The 19,818-nt window shown below is 37.9% G+C and overlaps 2 protein-coding genes across 2 annotated transcripts; both read left to right on the top strand.

Moving 5' to 3' along the window:
• Nucleotides 1-8,221: 8,221 nt before the first annotated feature.
• LOC146735556 (uncharacterized) lies at nucleotides 8,222-16,533 on the top strand. The gene is made up of 7 exons (XM_085505913.1): nucleotides 8,222-8,280; nucleotides 9,160-9,222; nucleotides 9,323-9,367; nucleotides 9,623-10,688; nucleotides 10,789-12,429; nucleotides 12,461-12,512; nucleotides 16,172-16,533. Exons 1-7 carry the CDS (start codon nucleotides 8,222-8,224, stop codon nucleotides 16,531-16,533), a joined length of 3,288 nt encoding a protein of 1,095 aa, XP_085362039.1.
• Nucleotides 16,534-17,765: 1,232 nt separating this feature from the next.
• On the top strand, nucleotides 17,766-19,094 carry LOC146735555 (uncharacterized protein F54H12.2-like). Its single transcript, XM_085505912.1, has one exon. The coding sequence runs from the start codon at nucleotides 17,766-17,768 to the stop codon at nucleotides 19,092-19,094; it is 1,329 nt and encodes a 442-aa protein (XP_085362038.1).
• The last annotated feature ends 724 nt before the right edge of the window (nucleotides 19,095-19,818 follow it).

The raw sequence follows: 19,818 nt of genomic DNA, 5'->3' as shown, positions 1-19,818 counted from the left end.
TCAATACTCTATTTAGCATGAACAATGCGTCTGCCACCCATATAATTGTTTATCCAATCAATAGACAACGAACACATATGGCAATCAACTTACAGCATATGGTTCACCGTGAAGAGGTTAATGGTGATAAGATGGAGGGTACACAAACCCGTGCGGTAATTACCTTGAGACGAAAAGTAAGTGGATTATTTTCATTTTGAAACCGCCGGGGAATTATAATGAGCAGAGCATTTCATGTATATGTACACCAGCTAGTGTTCGTCTGTAAGCCAGTGTTTAACTTGGCTTGTTACACAATTGCAGCGAATAATCAGTAACAAAATGAGAAACATAGCAGCAGTCACAGTTATTATTTGTTTTAACTTTCATAAATGAATGCATAATAGAAACTAATCATACGGGCGAGTATAGGCCGTGAAGAAATCTTGGCTGACAACAAAATGTAAATTGTATTTACCCGTCTTTATTCCAATCACTGTATATCAATGCTTGTCCGTCACTCCAGTACAGCTGTCTGCCAGTTGACAAACCATTTGAATCTAGATACCAATATAAATAAACTACATATATGCCGCTTTCTTATATTTGTTCTAATTATATTACATATTATATTATATTTAGTTTAATTTCATGTACGTCATATGCAAATTACTAAATATTATACTACTACTCACAATGTAAGTCCAATCAAATTTTTGACCAACGTAAAACTGTGAATAAAACAAGACTCCCTTTCCGATGTTATGTTGGTGAGGTTTCCTCCCCAATATTTGCACACATTATGAGTCTCATTCCAAGACAATGTTTTGAGCATAGTGATTAACTGATAACAAGAATTCTCGATTTTTTTTGAAAAATGTTCACAACAAGTTACATATAGATATGATTTTTGTCAGGGCGATGGGATTTAGAAACGTAAAAAGTACTGATTATGCGACAAATATATTGTTTTATGCATGGATTTGTATCTGAAGTGACGAATTATAATGACTACTATGACGTGAGAATACAATATGGCTACATCAACAATGAACCTTACTACATGCAATAGTAGCCTTTGACAGCTCTATGAACATACACAATCATCACATAATAATACGAATATAAACAAAATTAGGCAGTTATTTTCAAATGAACTACCCACGCATGAAAAGAATGGACTCAATGGAACAGTTGAGATTTTGAGAGGTTATAAAATGTTTGAGCAGACGACTTGACACTATTACGTGGACTAATAATTAAGATCAAAAGAAAACCGTTAATAGACAAGTACATAACACCATGTTTAAATGATCTTGCCAAAATATAGAGAAAAAGGAACGAAGATGTCGATTTGCCATCATACACTGAGTCACAATATCTGTGTTAAAATACATTCATTGTGGTCAGTTAAGAATAAGACCCACTATATGCCAGCGAGGTAGGATATGACAGCTGAGATAGGTAGATTTTTATTATTTACGTACTCACATGAAAGGTAAGCTCAGTTCAGAAAGATCTTTAACAGTACGTACAGTCAAGACTCGTGACTGCACGTGATGGAAATCACGTCACAATGACTTTGGAAAATTTTTTCAGAGATCGTCAGAAATAACTGTAAAGCTATCGAAATGGCATTCTGAACTGCGTATGCGTCAGACGGCCATAGCGTGCCGTTGTTTACAAACACGCGTCTAGCCATGAGCCTTTGCGTTTCTAGCCTATGTTGTTATCGTTGCTTGAGACTTAATTTCCGCACGTATGCAGGTGACGATCCACCTGCTTTAAGAACAGTGATATTGGTCTTGCTATTATTGACACCATTGCGTTTATTCTTGAAGTTTGTTTACTTCATGATAGCTTACTACTATGGTTATGTACTGCTAAATTTACTAATTTTCAGAGGGCGTTATTTGTACAAAAATTGCGACTTCTGGTAAATGGCATTGTTTCATTTTAGGCATTAATTGATTACAATAGTTGTCCGGTGGTTTGATTCGTTATAAAAAGTGTACATGATAAAATATATTATATTACAAACAGCCAAAATTATTTCATCCATCAAAAACTTTACCTGAAAATACTAATATTTGGAGTCCATAATACTCCCATATCTAGTGTGTTATAAATATGCCAAGCATTTACTGGCTCCAGAGGAGGAACCTAAATATTTAAGTGACCCTTGACGAGCATTACCAGCAATCACCAATTTACAAACTATGATACATTAGTCGCTGTTCATTCATATTTTTCATGTGATAAATTGTTTACACTAATTGGCATGCACAGTAATAATATACTATGATGTGAATAATAAGAAAATATTTCATACTGAAGTACAATATTTTAATTTAGAATTACAAATGAGGTTAATTAGTGTCGTGCAGGGTTGCCACATTGCTACGGAAGACCCTCGACCCTTAGTTTTAGTGAGTTTTAATAAAATGTATTAAATACTTTTGGAAAATATGACAAAACAAGAGTGTAACCAAAATTAGTGTACACTACGCACTATACTACAATGATCTTTTACAAAATTCCAGGATTTCAAATGCCATCTGAATTTTAACAGCACTTTCCTGATTAAATAGCTTCATCCATCAGTGACCATCAAGTGATCCCTAAGATTAATGAAGTATTATAATCCATATTGTTTTCACCAATAAGGCTTAGTGTCATTTCTGTGATATACCATTTCCAACCAGTAAATCACATCTAGTGTTGAAATTAAAATCAAATATTTAATATTAATATTAATTCATTATAGGCATCCAGCCAAGCTGGTGTATAATGCTGATAAAAACGTTAGATGGCATCTTCGTGTTACAAGCAAAAAGACTAGCCAGTCTCACTCTACATATATCACCTGATATCACTAGGATGAATGACAATTTTAGTTTTCCCTAAAATGGTAATATGGCGTCACTCAAAATACCGCCATAACAGTACGGACCCATTTCAAGAAAATGGCCATATCTCTGAAAATATATGAGCAAAAGAGCTATAAATTCGCATGAATGATACTCAAATCATAGTTGCCAAGCAGTATTGGCGAAGATTAAAATTTGTAGTTTTAGATAAGAAACAGTTTTTCAACAACCTGCTGCATGTCATTACCAGACTTACCCTTTAATGGCTTCTCATGAGAATTCTAAAAAAATATTCATTTATTTATTATTTACTTTTTATTTTAGATCAGTGGTTCATAAACAAATGAACGAACAAAATGAACATTTCGAGCAATATCACAAAAACATCTATTTTCGGTTTTGTGCATTCATTTTTTTTCTATATAATAGATTGATATATTAGTATCGTTAAAGTGGATTACAAATTAGCACACATGTTTTAGTATCGTTCAAAAGTGAAATATAATTGTTAACTTATTGGAGTTTAGCCAGAAATATCTCGGTTGTACAATTGTTTTCTACATTAACGCGTTATATGAATTTAATTAGTATGTTAATGTCGAAATATAGTCATAATTCAATTCACATGATATGAATGACCGACGGGATCATGTTGAGTGTCAAAGTATATGATCGCATGTCATGCATGTGCGTGGAAGTCTCTATATAGAGTGATACTCTGGTTACGAATTGACGCTATAAGTATGGAATTATGTGTTTTACCCTCTATGTCGTACATAACTACACTGATTTGGTTATCGGAGAAATATAAAAAAACGAATCCACGGGACATAATTGGGATAGCATTGTTACCACACACTGACGTACATGTGCTTCATACTGGGATATTGTGCACTATTAAATATTATAAAGTTTTTTATGGTGCCGTAGCTTTTTATTACCACAATAATATTCGCAAATAAATTCATTTTTCAAATTTGTTTAATTATCCCGAAAATGATTTATAACATCTATAATAAATCTCAACAACGTTAGAATGGATTTGCTGTAGAGCCTAGACGCGATATTGGGTTCGACTTCGCCTCAGATATGATATTACAATATATCCTTATTCTCATTATATAGGACACTATCATGAGGGATTCATTATTTTTGTTATAAATCATTGTTCGAGTCGAATAATAATGCATTGAAAACCTGAATATGCGTTACGTATTACTTATTACGTATCACGTATTATAGCATGCTTGATCTTATCTAGCTTTCTGACTGGTTGGAACAGAGATGTATATGTGACACTAAAATACCTGCGTTTGCATCCAAAACTAAATAAACTGTTCATCGCGACTGTGGGTAGAAAATCAACTGATAATATCTGGTAATCCTCGCCCAAAAAAAATCAAAGCGAATTATGATTGCCTATGATTTTGCGAAATATTCCCCGTAACAGGCAGCCAGCCAAGCCAAAAAAAAAAGAAATGAAGAAACTTCCACAAACAAAAGATGTCCAGCAACTAAATTATGTAAGAGCAAACTTTCAGGCTAAGGTTTCGCTCAATGCAGACAATCAACAGAATATCATCACAGCTGGATCACCTAAAATGTCAAGGGTATGGAGATCGGGAGAAAAGGGGCTTGAAGTAATGTGGATGACTCTACCAGCAGTGCCTTCATCCTGTATGGAATTAATTCTATGTGGTTGTCAAACCAAATGCAAATATGTTGCATGCAAATGCAGCAAAGCAAAGCAAATTTACACACTTTCATGTTCCTGTAATGCTGAAAAATGTTGCAACCCGACTGCAAACTGTGGGCTTGAGTAACCATACTTCATATTAGTACAATGCTGTGAACCACCTTTACTAAAAATATTTAGTTGAATAGGCACAGCTGTTTATATTAATACTTTGATTGCAGATCTACAAATGTACACAAAGTGGTATGATTCAATATTAGTGCTAATTATGTTATATTGAGTTTAGAGTATAACTATAAAACTTGTATATGCGATTTTATTTATTTCTAATTCTTTTCAATGATTTTACTGTTATAAGAAACTTATGAAGGATATTTTTTTTAACTTGTGACAATAAAACCCAAATAGTATGTTAATGACAAGCAGCAGGTTGTTGAAAAACTGTTTATTTAAAACCACAAATTGTAAACTTTTAGCGATAATGTTTACACAGTTTGGCAACTGTGGTTTGAGTACCATTCAAGCCAATTTATAGCTCTTTCGCTCATATATTTTCAAATATACGACCATTCTCATGAAATTTGTCTGTACCGTTATGGCGGCCATTTTTTAATGACGTCATAATACAATTTAAGGGCAAAATTAAAATTGTCGTCATTCACCCTAGAGTGGAGTGGGACTGGCTAGTCTGTTTACTTGTAACACGAAGATGCCATCTATCAAAATAATACACTATAGTGGCTGGCTGCCTATTAATATTACAATCAGTGAACTTCATTTGATGCCTTTGATTAATGAAGCATTACATTTACTCACCTCAAAACAGAATGGGACATGACCCATAACTTTTACCCATGAGGCTTACAGTCTAGCTGCATCTTCATTTCTGCGTTGTACCATTTTCCCGCTAGTACATCACATCTAGTGTTCAAATTAACATAAATTATTACAATTGATTCAGTAATGTTACAAGCATTGAAGTGATACCCCAGATTAATGAAGCATTACAAGTCATAAAAAAACAATGTGCAAGACAACACTATTTCAAATGACTCGTGAATATAATTATATTTAATTTATAAATACATTAGTTAAATATCTGCAACATCGATGTATAAATTTATGGTTAGTATTTTAAGTCGTACTATAGGGACGACCATGAGGACGCTGTTCATATTGGGATGCGATGACGTCATACGGGATGGATGAGCATAAATAATGACGTCACAATGGGAATTCGTGCATACATTAGCATAAATGGGACCATGGCTGTAAAGGGGTTCATTTGAATGAGGATGACGTCACAATGGGATATTGTGAATACATTTGCATACATAAAATTGATGTGAATACGAGGTCGTGTCGAGGTCATCGTGAATACATTTGCATAAATTACCATCAATTTTTTTAATTATTTTTTTTTAATTATTTTTAATTATTTTTTTTTTAATTGGACAGGCGTGGACGAAAGATTTTTCAGAATGTGTTGTAGAGGGCGCTCACACACACACGCTAATAAATACACGTCATTTTGAAAACTAACGGAGTTTATTACACAAAGAAGGGGAAATCTACTAATGAGTAAATAATCAAAAAATGGATTAAAAACTGAGTAATTGAATTGAGTATATAGAAAGTATACATTTTTGTTTTTGTTTTTGTTTAGTTTTTGTTTTTTTTGTTTTTTTTGTTTGAGTAAATAATCAAAAAAGAGTGGATTTAAAAATTGAGTAATATAAGAATAAAAAATGACATTTTGAGTATATAGAAAGTATACAATTTGTTTTTGTTTTGTTTTGTTTGTTTTATTTCTTGTTTGAGTAAATAATCAAAAAGAATGGATTAAAAACTGAGTAATATAAGAAATATTCGATTATAATAAAAACAAGAGAAAAACGAAAAACATCGAAAAGTCAATACACACTTTTTTTTCTAATCAGAATCGCTCATCTGTGATAAAAAGAAAAAAGAAATAATATGAATTCGATAATTATATATATATATATATATATATAGTTTTCGATATATCTGTTCACATAAAGGTCATTCAAATGTCTATCACACGTAAAAGAGTCGGCTACGGAGTTCACAGGTTTCCATCGTCATCTGCGCAACAAATAGGGTTAGGGATCAGTAGAAAACTCACCGAGTGTCTTTCACTGTACTACGGAGAATGATTGACATTCTTATTCTATATATGCTGTTGTATAATGTCAAGGAGTTTGGAATCCATTTCACGAGTTGATAGCGTAATTTCACAGGAAACTAAACACATTTCACGAGTGTCTTTCACTGTACTACGGAGAATGATTGACATTCTTATTCTATATATGCTGTTGTATAATGTCAAGGAATTGGGAATCCATTTCACGAGTTGATAGCGTAATTTCACAGGAATCTAAACACATTTCACGAGTGTCTTTCACTGTACTACGGAGAATGATTGACAAGTTTATCCAGTGGTTTCCTCAGACTGCTGCCTGTGAAAAAATACAACAAAAACAAACTGTAAATGACTATTTCTCTGATTTACCATTTCAGGCATATTCAGTGGGTTTTAAATTCACGGTTTTATCATTTTAATACATAAAATGTTCCATGTATTAGAAGTCGGGAAATGAGCAACGAATATTTGGATTTTTAAATGAAAACGAACATACCTGATAGCCCGGTTGATTCGAGGCATAATATCATTCAATATTCTGAACTGGTTCATCCGTAAGGATACACCACGTTTTGTTGGGTGACCATTATAGTGCTCGTGAATGTGAACATAAGTTTGTCCACGAAAAGTATTCACTGTGACAAACAATTGCTTGACAGGGCAAAGCAAATATGTAAAAATGTCGGCCTCACCTCTCGGTGGAGCTGGCGACGGACGCGTTGTGCCACTTATAGCTAGTGCATTCGTGACTTTGCGTCGTTTAATACGGCGAGTTGAATTTTCAGAAACATCGGGCTGTGCTGTAGCTGGAGTAGACATTCCAGGAGTCGCGTCCTGTAGGAAACTGCCTGAGAATTCATTAAGGTAAATGCTGAGCTGGTTCGAAGCCATGTTGCGAGTACGCTCGTCAGTGATAAAATGATTCGCAATACCCTCGTCTTGTGTTAAAAAATTCCTCTTTCTGTTGCCCCGGATGTTTACATCATGTCAGCATTTTTCCTAACCAAGTCAAATATATTTATAGATTCATCACACACACACACACATGTTTATGGTAAAATAAACAGGTTTCTTCCGTTCAAAAACAGCTCATGAATCCAGGGGGAAAATCAAAGTCGAGTTCGCTATGGTGTTGAGCGATGAGTGTCAGACCTATGTCGTCATAATCCATTGTTATCACACAAATAGACAAACACATGTCCTGTTCAAAAACAGTTCATGAATCCAGGGGAAATCAATGCTGAGTTCGCTAAGGTGTTGAGCGATGGGTGTCAGACACGATCCATTTTTTATCACACAAACCACGGTTACTAGTTTGTAACTGTGCACAAACTGACCACACAGACACAAAGATGTTTATAGTAAAATAAACAAATTCACATCTGTTCCTGGATCCAGGGGGTGGGGGTTTATGAATGTCTGTTATCTAGGGCATTTCAGGGTGTCAGATCTGCTATCAAAACACAAATCGTTAGAATGTATTTATCACAGTGACTTCTTAGCTGAGTCAGTATGAATAAACGAGCCACACCCGTTACACGGAATGAAATGGCGTCCACAGATAATATAAGGTAGGGAATTCATTTTTTACTTTTTGTTTTCATGTTGTAAACACTACCTAATAATTCGGGATATGTGAGTTTTTGTTTTTTTGAAAAAACTGTCAGTTGAAACCAGGGGAAAGTTTCTACCCATGAGTCTTTACGTCTTTAAAGAATACTTATCTTGTTATGCTATGAGAGACATTGTTATAAATTGGCACAGAAAATAGAAAGTCTGAGTAGGTAGAAAATGTATAATTAATGAAGACTTGTTTACTAAAAACGAAAACTACAATATTTTCAAATGATGTCATACCACGGTCATTCGCAAAGAATGCCTTGACACAGCGAATCAAGACTTGCTTGGACTCATTCATCGAGCATACCCCTCAGCTTTAAAACAATGATTATGTGCGGTATATTCCAAATCAGTTAGGGTGTCTTTTCACTAGACTTGACCTTTTATTTTGTCATGAAGGTCAACATATTGTATAGCGTTACCCGCCAACATGTTTGAACATAGCAACGTTATTTTCCAACCTTAGCTCGTTCAAAATCTTTTGTTTTTAATCGGAGCATGAATGCACGCCCTCTATATCTGAGTAAGTTTTTTTTTTTGAACTGACCATAAAGTTCTAGCTGATTCAAAACTCTTGTCATTTTCAGACAAACAGAAGAAAGCGACAATTCAGATGAAGGGTTATTTATTTATTTATTTATTTATTTATTTATTTATTTATTTATTTATTTATTTATTTATTTATTTATTTATTTATTTATTTATTTATTTATTTATTTATTTATTTATTTATTTTATTTTATTTATTTATTTTATTTTTTTATTTCAAATTTTACCTGAGGAAAAATAAAACAGGATAAAACATGTTTTTTAACTTTTTGAATTTACAGGGAAAGCAATTCACAGCTTAAAACTTTGTCAGACCTAGAACATGAATATGGTTTTATTAGCAGGTGTGTATTCGAATACTATATAAATAACTCGTTCGATATGCGCGTGAAGATTTAGTAAACAATATGTATAATAAAAATAATATAACTCTTATTTTTTCAGTGAAGACAACACATCTGAGAAATCACCTACGAAAGATAGTGTTTCGTAAGTTATTTATTTATTTATTTATTTATTTATTTATTTATTTATTTATTTATTTATTTATTTATTTATTTATTTATTTATTTATTTATTTATTTATTTATTTATTTATTTATTTATTTGTTTGTTTGTTTATTTGTTTGTTTTGTTTGTTTGTTTAATGATTATTTATCCATATATTTGTGTATTTATTTATTTATTTATTTATTTATTTATTTATTTATTTATTTATTTATTTAATTTGAAATTTTATTACAGTGATACTGACACAGATGATAGTGACGAGAATATCACCTACAAGATTAATTTCAATCTTGTCAGTAAGAGAAAACGTTTTGTCAAAAAGTTTAAGGTGAGTGGAACGGACTGGGTCGTAAAAGTTTCGCATCCAAATGCCAATACGTTCGATGAAGTGCATAGCGTATTGCACGCTACTTTTCATCAACTGCTCGAGCTGGTCACCTCTGACCTTTACGAACATGACCAAATTCGCATTTCCATAAACGTACCCAACTTGAACAACGAAATTTGGTTACCATTTATACCGGTTGAGGACATGAATGTTGACAAGGTGATGTCAAAAGTGGAGAGGATTCTACAGTCTTACCAAGATATATCCCTTGAGGAAAATATCACCATCAGGACAGTATCTGTTGAAATGCCTCTTGGTGCCGGCAAAACACGTGGGAGGAAGCGACAGTTTGATACAAATATCGCAGACAGGTTGAGAAATTCCAAATCTGTCATTGAAATCGTTTCCGATGACCAGATGTGTTGCGCAAGAGCGATCGTGGTCGCCATGGCACATGCCACAAAAGACGAAAATCCACCATCGGTGTGGGATTCTATAAAGCGGAAAAAAACGGCGAACTACTCTATGCAAACCGTCCGAGCTAGAGAACTTTTACGGAAGGCCAGAGTCGAACAGGGACCATGTGGCATCGAAGAGATTAACAAATTCCAGAGCGTGTTACCCGATTTCAGAATACACGTATTGTCGCACGATCATTTTGACTCCATCATCTTTGTGGGCGATGCCGCAGATGGTTCCAAAGATATATATCTGTTTCTGAAAGATAAACACTACAACGTCATCACGAAAATGACTGGTTTTCTGGGAAAGGACTACTATTGCACTAGGTGTGACAAGTCTTATTCCAACCGTTACGATCACATGTGTCCGACGGGATGTTTGAGTTGTGGAAATCAACTGGACTGCGTGGTTACACGATGGCAAAAATGCGGAAATTGTCACATATTTTTCAAGAACGAAGAATGTTTCGAAAGGCATCAAAAGTCAGTTAATGGGAAAAACTCTTTGCCAGTCAGTTCAACGTTGCGAAAAATGTCACAAACTCCTCAAATATCGTGATGAGTCTCCCAAATGTAACGAAGTTTACTGCAAAACCTGCAAGTCTTTTCAGACGTACGACCACCTGTGTTACATTCAACCACTCACCGATAGAAAAAAGAACCAAGAATCTGACGATTCGATGGAAGAATTTCAGGAGGATAACTCTGACAGCCATGGTAACTACGTCTTTTACGATTTTGAATGCACGACCGACGAACATTGCACTCATATTCCAGATTTGTGCGTAGCGCGAATTCCACCGAGTACGGAGAAAGTGTTCAATGGTTCACGTACCTTGGAAGATTTCTGCGAGTTGGCATTAGAAAAAGAGCATAATGGGATGATTTTCATCGCGCATAATTCGAAGGGGTATGATGGAATTATGATTCTGAAATACTGTCACGATCACAAGATACTACCCGAAGTCATCATGAATGGTTCAAAAGTCATGCAACTATACATTCGTCGTGCAGATATCAAATTCATTGATAGCTTGAATTTCCTGCCCATGGCTCTATCTAAACTTCCTAAGACCTTCGGCATAGACGAGTTACACAAGGGGTTTTTTCCTCACCTGTTTCCGAGAACCACTGGAGACAATTACAGAGGACCGATACCCGGGGCTCGTTATTTTGACCCAGATGGTATGAAGGAGGCGGCTAGAAAGATATTCTACACATGGTACAATGGAGAAGTAGAAAATAACTCTGTTTATGATTTACGTAAAGAACTACTCAAGTACTGTCGGAGCGACGTGCGCATACTCAAGGAGTGTTGTTTGCCATTTAGATCGATGATGATGGATCTCACCAAAGTTGACCCCTTCAGCCGTTGCATCACGATCGCTTCCGTGTGCAACGTCATATTTCGAAAGCATTTCCTGACTCCTGACACAATCGGGGTTGTGCCTGAGAAAGGGTACCTCAGCTCCCAGAATCAATCTACAAATGCTATAAGATGGATGGAATACGAGGCACACATCAATAACACGCATATTCAACATGTTCGTAATTCCAGAATGGAGATGAAAATTGGACCTTATTACGTAGACGGATATGATGCTTCTACCGAAACCTTGTATGAGTACTACGATTGTTACTTCCATGGTTGTCCAAAGTGTTTTCCCAGAAGGAATGAGACAAATCGCAAGAATGAACTCAGTATGACATCCCTCTACAAAAGACTACTGGCGAGGGAAGAGTGGTTGAAATCGAAAGGATACTCGCTAGTCACCATGTGGGAATGCGATTTCAAAAACCTGATGAAGAACAATCACAAAGTCGAGAGGTTTGTCGGATGCTTAGATATCTCAAATCCTATCAGAGGTAGAGAGGCTTTTCGTGGGGGTCGTACCAATGCCCTGCGTCTGTATTACGAGGTCAAGGAAGGCGAAATGATAGAATATGTTGACTTTTGCAGCCTCTACCCGTACATCAATAAGACCTCGCGATATCCAGTTGGCCACCCAACAGTCGTAACTAAAGACTTTATCGCCAAACCCACAGACTATTTTGGTATTACCAAGTGCGACGTTTTACCTCTGAGGAGATTGTATATACAAGTTCTACATTTCAGGGTGACCAACAAACTGATGTTCCCACTCTGTTCCAAATGCGCGGAAACCATGAATCAAGACAAATGTCACCATGGTGTCAATGAACGTCAGCTGACGGGTGTTTGGTGCACTCCGGAATTGAAAAAGGCTGAAGAAGTAGGGTATCGCATCACCAAGGTATACGAAGTGTGGCATTACGATGAGTCGGCAACATACAACCCTGAAACTGGAGAAGGAGGGTTGTTCACCGATTACATCAACATGTTTCTGAAAATTAAACAAGAGTCTTCCGGTTTTCCAGAGTGGAGTCACACTGAGGAAGACCGAACCATGTACATCCAAAGGTACCGTGAAAGAGAAGGTATCGTCTTGGACAGAAGCAAGATAACCACCAATCCTGGTCTCAGAGCTCTCGCCAAGCTAAATCTCAACTCGTTCTGGGGAAAGCTGGGACAGAGATCAAACTTTGGACGGAGCACGTATGTAGAAACACCCGCCAAACTGTTGGAATGTTGATGGATAGTACAAAGGACGTCACAGATCTTTCTTTTGTCTCTGACGAAATGGTTCTTGTCCAGCACTGCGATAAAGAAGACTACATTACCGAAGCACCCAATACGAACGTTGTACTGGCTGCCATGACGACAAGCTATGCCTGAATTAAACTCTACAGTGTTCTGGAGAAATTAGGTAGTAGAGTCTTGTACTTTGACACAGATTCCATCATTTACATCCAACGAGCTGGAGAATGGGATTCACCGACGGGTGATTATCTCGGAGATTTGACGAGAGAAATAACTCCGACGGATAATTACATCACACATTTCGTATCGGGAGGACCGAATAATTACGCATACCGACTACACAAACCGGACAAAAGTGGGAACCAAACGGTGTGTAAAGTGAGAGGGTTCACCCTCAATTACAGAAATCAACTGGAAATTAATTTTGACTCCATGAATCGACTCGTTCGGAGAACAAGCGGTCCTCTATACGTCAAAGACCCTCGAAAAATAACGCGCAAGGGAGATAGAATATTCAATAAAGAAGAAGTTAAAACGTACAGTTTAGTCTATGACAAACGGGTGATACAAGATGATTACTGTACCCTCCCATACGGCTTCTAAAAACAAAAAAATATATAAATAGAAGCTAGATCGTCGGTTACCCATCATTCATCCATTTGAACCTTGAACAATCACATTGGCATGGGCTCTACCAAATCGGACTTGGTTCTATCACTCGTCTATTCTGGTTTATGTACACTGCCTTATTTTGTTTTAAACTGGATGATGAAAAAGTACATTGAAGAACGTAAAAGGAGACGCGATAACCAGCGAGGTCCTATCATATCGTCATGGATGCAAGATTGAAACACCCATTTACCTCTCTCGTGTGCGGTCCCACACAGTCCGGCAAGACATTTGTAGTCATACAGATATTAGAACAATGTGACAGCGTCATATCTCTACCACCAGACGTTATCTATTGGTGCTACGGCGAGTTTCAGCCAGCCTATTTGGAAATGATGAAGACAGTGCCTCAAATTCGCTTTATCGAAAGGATACCTCCAGATATTGGTAGAATAATCGACCCGACTAAAAGAAACTTGTTGGTGATAGATGATCTGATGACAGAAACGGGTAACGATAAACAAATCGCCCAGTTCTTTACGAAGGGATCTCACCATCGAAATTTATCCGTGATACTGATTTTGCAAAATCTTTTCATCAGGGCAGACAATCGAGAACCATCAGTCTCAACACGCACTACATTTTCCTGTTTAAAAATCCGAGGGACGCATCACAAGTCACGTTCTGGCAAAGCAAATGTACCCCGGAAACATTAAGTTTCTTCAGGAGGCATTCACCGATGCCACCCAAGAACCTCACGGTTACCTCCTTGTGGATCTGATGCCAGACACCCCTGAGGAAATACGCATTCGAACGAACATACTTTCATCTCAAGTACCGATAGTGTACCGTCAGTCATTTCACCATGTCATCCCGCATGCGAAAGAACGCTGATTTTCTCTCTGTATTGCACAAGGCCAACTCGAAACTACAAAAGGGGATAATCGATGGAGCCTCTAGTGACTTGATACAGTATCTGTGTGAATGCTCGATTAATGTGTTGAAAGGAAACGTCCAGCTATTACCTAGTCAGAAAAGAAAATTGGCGTTGTACGTGAAACATCTCCGAGCACTGTCCAATAAGAAAAACTCCAGTCAAGGAAAAGAAAAAAATTCTGGTTCAGAAAGGAGGTTTCCTGACCGCCTTGATTGCTCCCTTAATTTCGAGCATACTCCCTCCCCTACTACGTCTTAAATAGATGGAATCCGTGAAGAAGATGGCTTTAGTCCCTGCTGAGCTATTAACTACCATCCAAAGCTAGGATGCTCAAATGACGAGACCTGTGGTGAAATCATTGACTACGAAGGATAGAGACATGAACGACATAACGCAAATGGAAGAGTTGCCTGAAGATGAAAAAGTCAAACTGTACCAACAGGTTCTACGCAAGTACTTGTTGTTGCGGGAGAAGAAAAACGAACCGATTCCAATCTCCGTTACGCAACAATTACCAAGCACTGTTGCTGTAGCCGATCGGGAATCTCAACCTGACAAAGACGGTGTGCCAGATCAAATTACATCCGAAGTCTTACAAAGTGTTCCCAAGAGCATGCAGAGAAAAGCGAAGCTTCTACTACAGAAAGTTAAACAGAACCAATGGGTCGACTGGGGTGAAAATGGTGAATTAATCATTGATGGACAATCCGTGCCAGGCACGCACATCATCGATTTAGTCAATGATTTCTTGCGTAAAAGGAAGAATTTCACCCCCACAGGTTGGAGAGAATTTGCCGAAGTTATGAAAATGCCAAATGTACCTCAAGACCTTGTTGGCAATACAGATCGGTGGTCTTACATACATACCAACACACTCAAGGGGAGAGTTCCGAAGAGACGTGGACCCCATGTGGTTTCCACTCCCATTCATCCTCGACACATGTGGGTGACGTATTAAATAGAACCTCGTCGCAACCGCTAGATCTCACTTTGGTCCAGTCGGTCGTGATGGATTCACGCTGTCCTGCTTTGCTTTCGTTTATCGAACGTATCCACTGCCTCTGCGCGTGTGAAATCACCACACCCGTAAACAATGACGAAGAAGATGGACACCGTTCTAGACGAACTGTTTTACGATGTCCAAAGTCCTGGAAGTTACAGGGGTTTGAATTCCCTTTATGCTGCCGTAAAAAAAACAAAGAGAGGGAAAAAGATAACCAAGTCGGACGTGAAGAAGTGGTTGAGTAAACAGGATACATATACTCTGCACAAACCTTCTAGACGGTCCTTTAAAAGAAGGAGGGTGGTGGTTTTCCAAGTGGACAAGCAGTGGGAGGCTGATCTATGCAATCTCTCCTCGATATCCAGATACAACAGTGGATACAAGTTCTTATTGACGTGTATCGATGTTTTTTTCAAAATATGCTTTCGTTGTACCTCTGAAAGACAAGAGAGTGGCGAGTTTGGTCGAGGCATTTCGGAAAATACTCGGGAAGGGGCGTCGCCCTGACGTTTTGCACACAGACAGAGGAACTGAATTCACCAACAGAATTTTTCAGAACTACCTCAAGAGCGAAGACGTTAAGTTCTTTACTACAGGCAATGAGACTAAAGCCAGCATTGTGGAGAGATACAACAGAACCATCAAGGAAAAAAATGTTCAGATATTTCACGAAGAACAACACGTTGACTTATCTACCTGTATTAGACGACATGGTACGTTCTTACAACAATACCCATCACAGAAGTATAAATACCAAACCCTCACTCGTTACCTATGCGAACCAGAAAAAGGTCAGAGACATATTGTACGGTGATCTAAGCACAGAGAAAAAGGGGTTGAAGAAGAGGAAGATTTATAAACTCGGTGACAGAGTCAGAATCAGTAAAACCAAACACGTTTTCAAGAAAGGTTACCTACCCAATTGGACCGAAGAGGTAATCACGATTGTTGGACGTCTCAACACACAACCACCTGTTTACAAAATTTCAGATTACAACGGCGAAATGTTGGAAGGTACTTTCTACGAAGAAGAACTTCAGAAAATAGTAAAAGACGACGATGCATTGTACATTGTGGAGAAAGTGCAGCGCAAGAGAAAACGTAAAGGCCACGTGGAATATTTCGTTAAGTGGCGTGGGTATGATGATTCGTTTAATTCTTGGATCAGGGACTTGCAACGTTTATAAATACCGTTCACACACAAAATGACCCGATTCATTTCAAAAGATCATCATGTTGGGACAGAATTACTTTTTGACGCTCCCTAATAATGCCTCGCTCGATGTGTTCCCGAATAACACGTTGACAAAATACACTGTCAAACTACAGAGAACGCTTTCGCTAGATGGCGATTGGGAAGTAGCATTGGCCGACATCCACTACCCAAATTCGTGGTACAACGTCGTACATGACGAAAATAGGATCTTTTACGATTTCTCACCCAATATGAGAGATCACGGAGAACTGAAATTGAATCCGGGCTACTACAACTCGATCAAAATGATTTTAGATGCGATTCGAGAAAAAGGTCTACCAGATGAAATACTGATGACATATAATTCGAGGTCAAGGGGAGTGACCGTGGCGCATGAAGAAGGAGCTCGTGTAATCTTGATGGGTGGATTGGCTGAACTGTTAGGATTTCCCTCAAATACAACAATTACAAACGAAAGACGCACTAGTCCCTACCTTGCCGACATTAGAAGTTTGTATTCCCTCTACGTGTATTGCAATATAGTTGAACACCAAATGGTCGGTGACGTTTCCGTACCTCTCTTGAGAATAGTCAATGTTGAAGGAACCCACGGAGATAGCGTCAATCACACTTACAACAAACCTTACTTCCTGCCGATTCGAACGTCAACATTTGAGACTGTGGAGATTGATATAAGGTCTGAGAAGGTGGCATTTCAACGCGGACGAGTGATCGTGACGCTGAGTTTTCGCAAAGCTCGTCCTTCGCTAGTGTGAAAAAAAAATGAACAGACATTGACCTTACACTCCTCACGTGGGGGTTTATAGAAATTACTACATGAATCAGATTGGACGAGGATCTGTATTTTCTGGCGCGAGACTGCAACGCGGATATGGAATCGGAAGTATGTTTTCTGGATTGGCGAGATCGGCCGCACCTCTGTTAACACAAGGTCTGAAAGCAGTGGCAAAACCAGCGCTCGATGCCAGTTTGGGTATTCTAGGTGATGCTGTACAAGGGAAAAACTTTAAAAAAAGCGGCTTTGAGTAGAACAAAGACTGCGGGTCGTCAAATTACTTCTTCGGTATTGAGCAATTTATTTGGAAGACCCTCTCAAATGGGGCGAGGACGCACCAACAAAAGAAAGAAGACAACAACGAGATGTGTCATTTCTTCCAATGCTAAGAAGAGGAGAAGATCTCCGGATATATTCGACTGAACATCATGGCTTTTGTACACGAACACTCATGTGAATGCGCAAAAACGGAACTCGATCTCTTTACTATTCCTCTGACACAGACAAGTATCGAAAAAGGAAGTTACGAAGAGGTAAACCCACTCACGAATATAGCCGATGGTCCGATCGAATTTGTAATACCTTCGGTCGGAAGTGACTACATCGATATTGGTTCTACGCTTTTGCACATCAAGGCTAAAATCACGAATGCAAACGGAAGTAATTTGGCTGCGGACACCACTGTAGGGCTTGCAAACTTGTGGTTGCATTCCCTCTTCAATCAAATCGACGTGTACCTAAATGGAAAGCAGATTTCGGATGCATATCCCACCTATTCTTACCGAGCCATGATCGAAACGCTATTGATTTATGGAGGCGACGCCCAATCAACGCAGATTGGTGCTGCGATATTTGAGAAGGACACCGCTGGAAAAATGAATGTTGCAAACCCAAGGGCTGATGATGATGACGCTAACATGGGACTCAAACGTCGATACGCATATACATCACTCAGTAAGACGGTCGACATGATCGGACGAATACACAGGGACATATTTTTTCAACCAAAGTATTTACTCAATGGGGTGGAAGTGAGACTGAAATTACATCGAAGTAAAAATCAGTTCTGCTTGATCAGTTCAACCGAAAATCCAGCATTCAAAGTAGTCATCACCGACGCTACTCTCCTAGTGAGAAAAGTCAAGTTGAGCCCCAGCGTACAACTGGGACACGTCGAAGCGTTGAAACAAGGTACTGCAAAATACACCATCGATCGATGCGTTATGAAAATCGCTTCCATCTCGACTGGTACTATGTCATTAAACAAAGATTTGATATTCATTGGTCAATTGCCCAAAAGAATCATCCTGTGTCTGGTTTCTAATAAGTCTTTCAATGGATCCTACGAAACCAATCCATTCAACTTCCAGAATTACGGTATCACTTCACTCGTTCTCAACGTTAGAGGCGAGCAAGTTCCCGCAAAGCCATTGAAGACAGACTTCACGGCAGCTGGTGGCAGAAGTTGCATCATGGCTTATTACACTCTATTTACCGGTACAAATAAAATGGGTCAAGACCAAAAAAACGGCATCACTGGAGACGAATATCCCGAAGGGTACACAATCTTCGCATTTGACCTCACTCCCGACGAATCGGCCAGCGATTATCACCTCAATTTGATACAAGAAGGGAAGATTGGTCTTGAGATTCAGTTCAGACAAGCATTGACTGAGACTGTGTCCGTTTTGATTTATGCTGAATACGATAACGTTATCGATATTGACAGAGACAGAAACGTATTGACTGATTTCTAGCTGCGATGGACACGAATCAACTGAATTGTATTCTGTCGACTAATCCGTACACTAGAAACGTGTTCTTCGGCGTTTATGCTAGAGATCAACTGCCTAAGGCTAAAGTGTTGGAGTATCCCGCAGCGTTCGTATCAAACACCGATGACAGTAGCGGAGGTGGGACACATTGGGTGGCTTTTTATCTGAAGGATCCCTACCGCGGAGAATATTTTGACTCGTATGGTAGTCAACCCTACTACGTGGAATTTAAGAGATTTCTCGATAAAAACGTTTGTACATGGGTCTACAATCATCAAATACTACAAGCTCCGTTCTCTACAGTTTGTGGTCAATACGTCCTGTATTACTTGCTGCGCAGATGTCGAGGGGAACCTATGAAGTACGTAGCCGACTCTTTTACGCGTGATAGACATTTGAATGACCTTTATGTGAACAGATATATCGAAAACGTGACCGGACTCAACCTCCCTATTTATGACAAATATTTTTTCCCATGCAGTTTTACTAGATGACTTATGCTTTTGAAATTTCACATGTATATATATATATATATCGATTTCATATTATTTCTCTTTTTTCTTTTTATCACAGATGAGCGATTCTGATTAGAAAAAAAGTGTGTATTGACTTTTCGGTGTTACTCGTGTTTTCTTGTTTTTATTATAATCGAATACTTATCCGCATTTGAAAATGTGTACTATATATACTCAAAAATGTCATTTTT

This window comes from Saccoglossus kowalevskii, chromosome 12 (genome assembly GCF_978046115.1).
Source record: "Saccoglossus kowalevskii chromosome 12, keSacKowa6.1, whole genome shotgun sequence".
NCBI lineage: Eukaryota > Metazoa > Hemichordata > Enteropneusta > Harrimaniidae > Saccoglossus > Saccoglossus kowalevskii.
This window is presented reverse-complemented; position numbering and strand designations above follow the sequence as displayed.

Excerpts from the sequence above, each read along its gene's own strand:
- LOC146735556 (XM_085505913.1), top strand. The coding sequence starts at position 8,222 with ATGAATAAACGAGCCACACCCGTTACACGGAATGAAATGGCGTCCACA. Across the intron at positions 8,281-9,159 it reads GCGTCCACAGATAATATAAG|GGAAAGCAATTCACAGCTTA; the intron begins GTAGGGAATTCA and ends TTGAATTTACAG. Across the intron at positions 10,689-10,788 it reads ATGGGAAAAACTCTTTGCCA|ACGTACGACCACCTGTGTTA; the intron begins GTCAGTTCAACG and ends AAGTCTTTTCAG.
- LOC146735555 (XM_085505912.1), top strand. The coding sequence starts at position 17,766 with ATGGCTTTTGTACACGAACACTCATGTGAATGCGCAAAAACGGAACTC.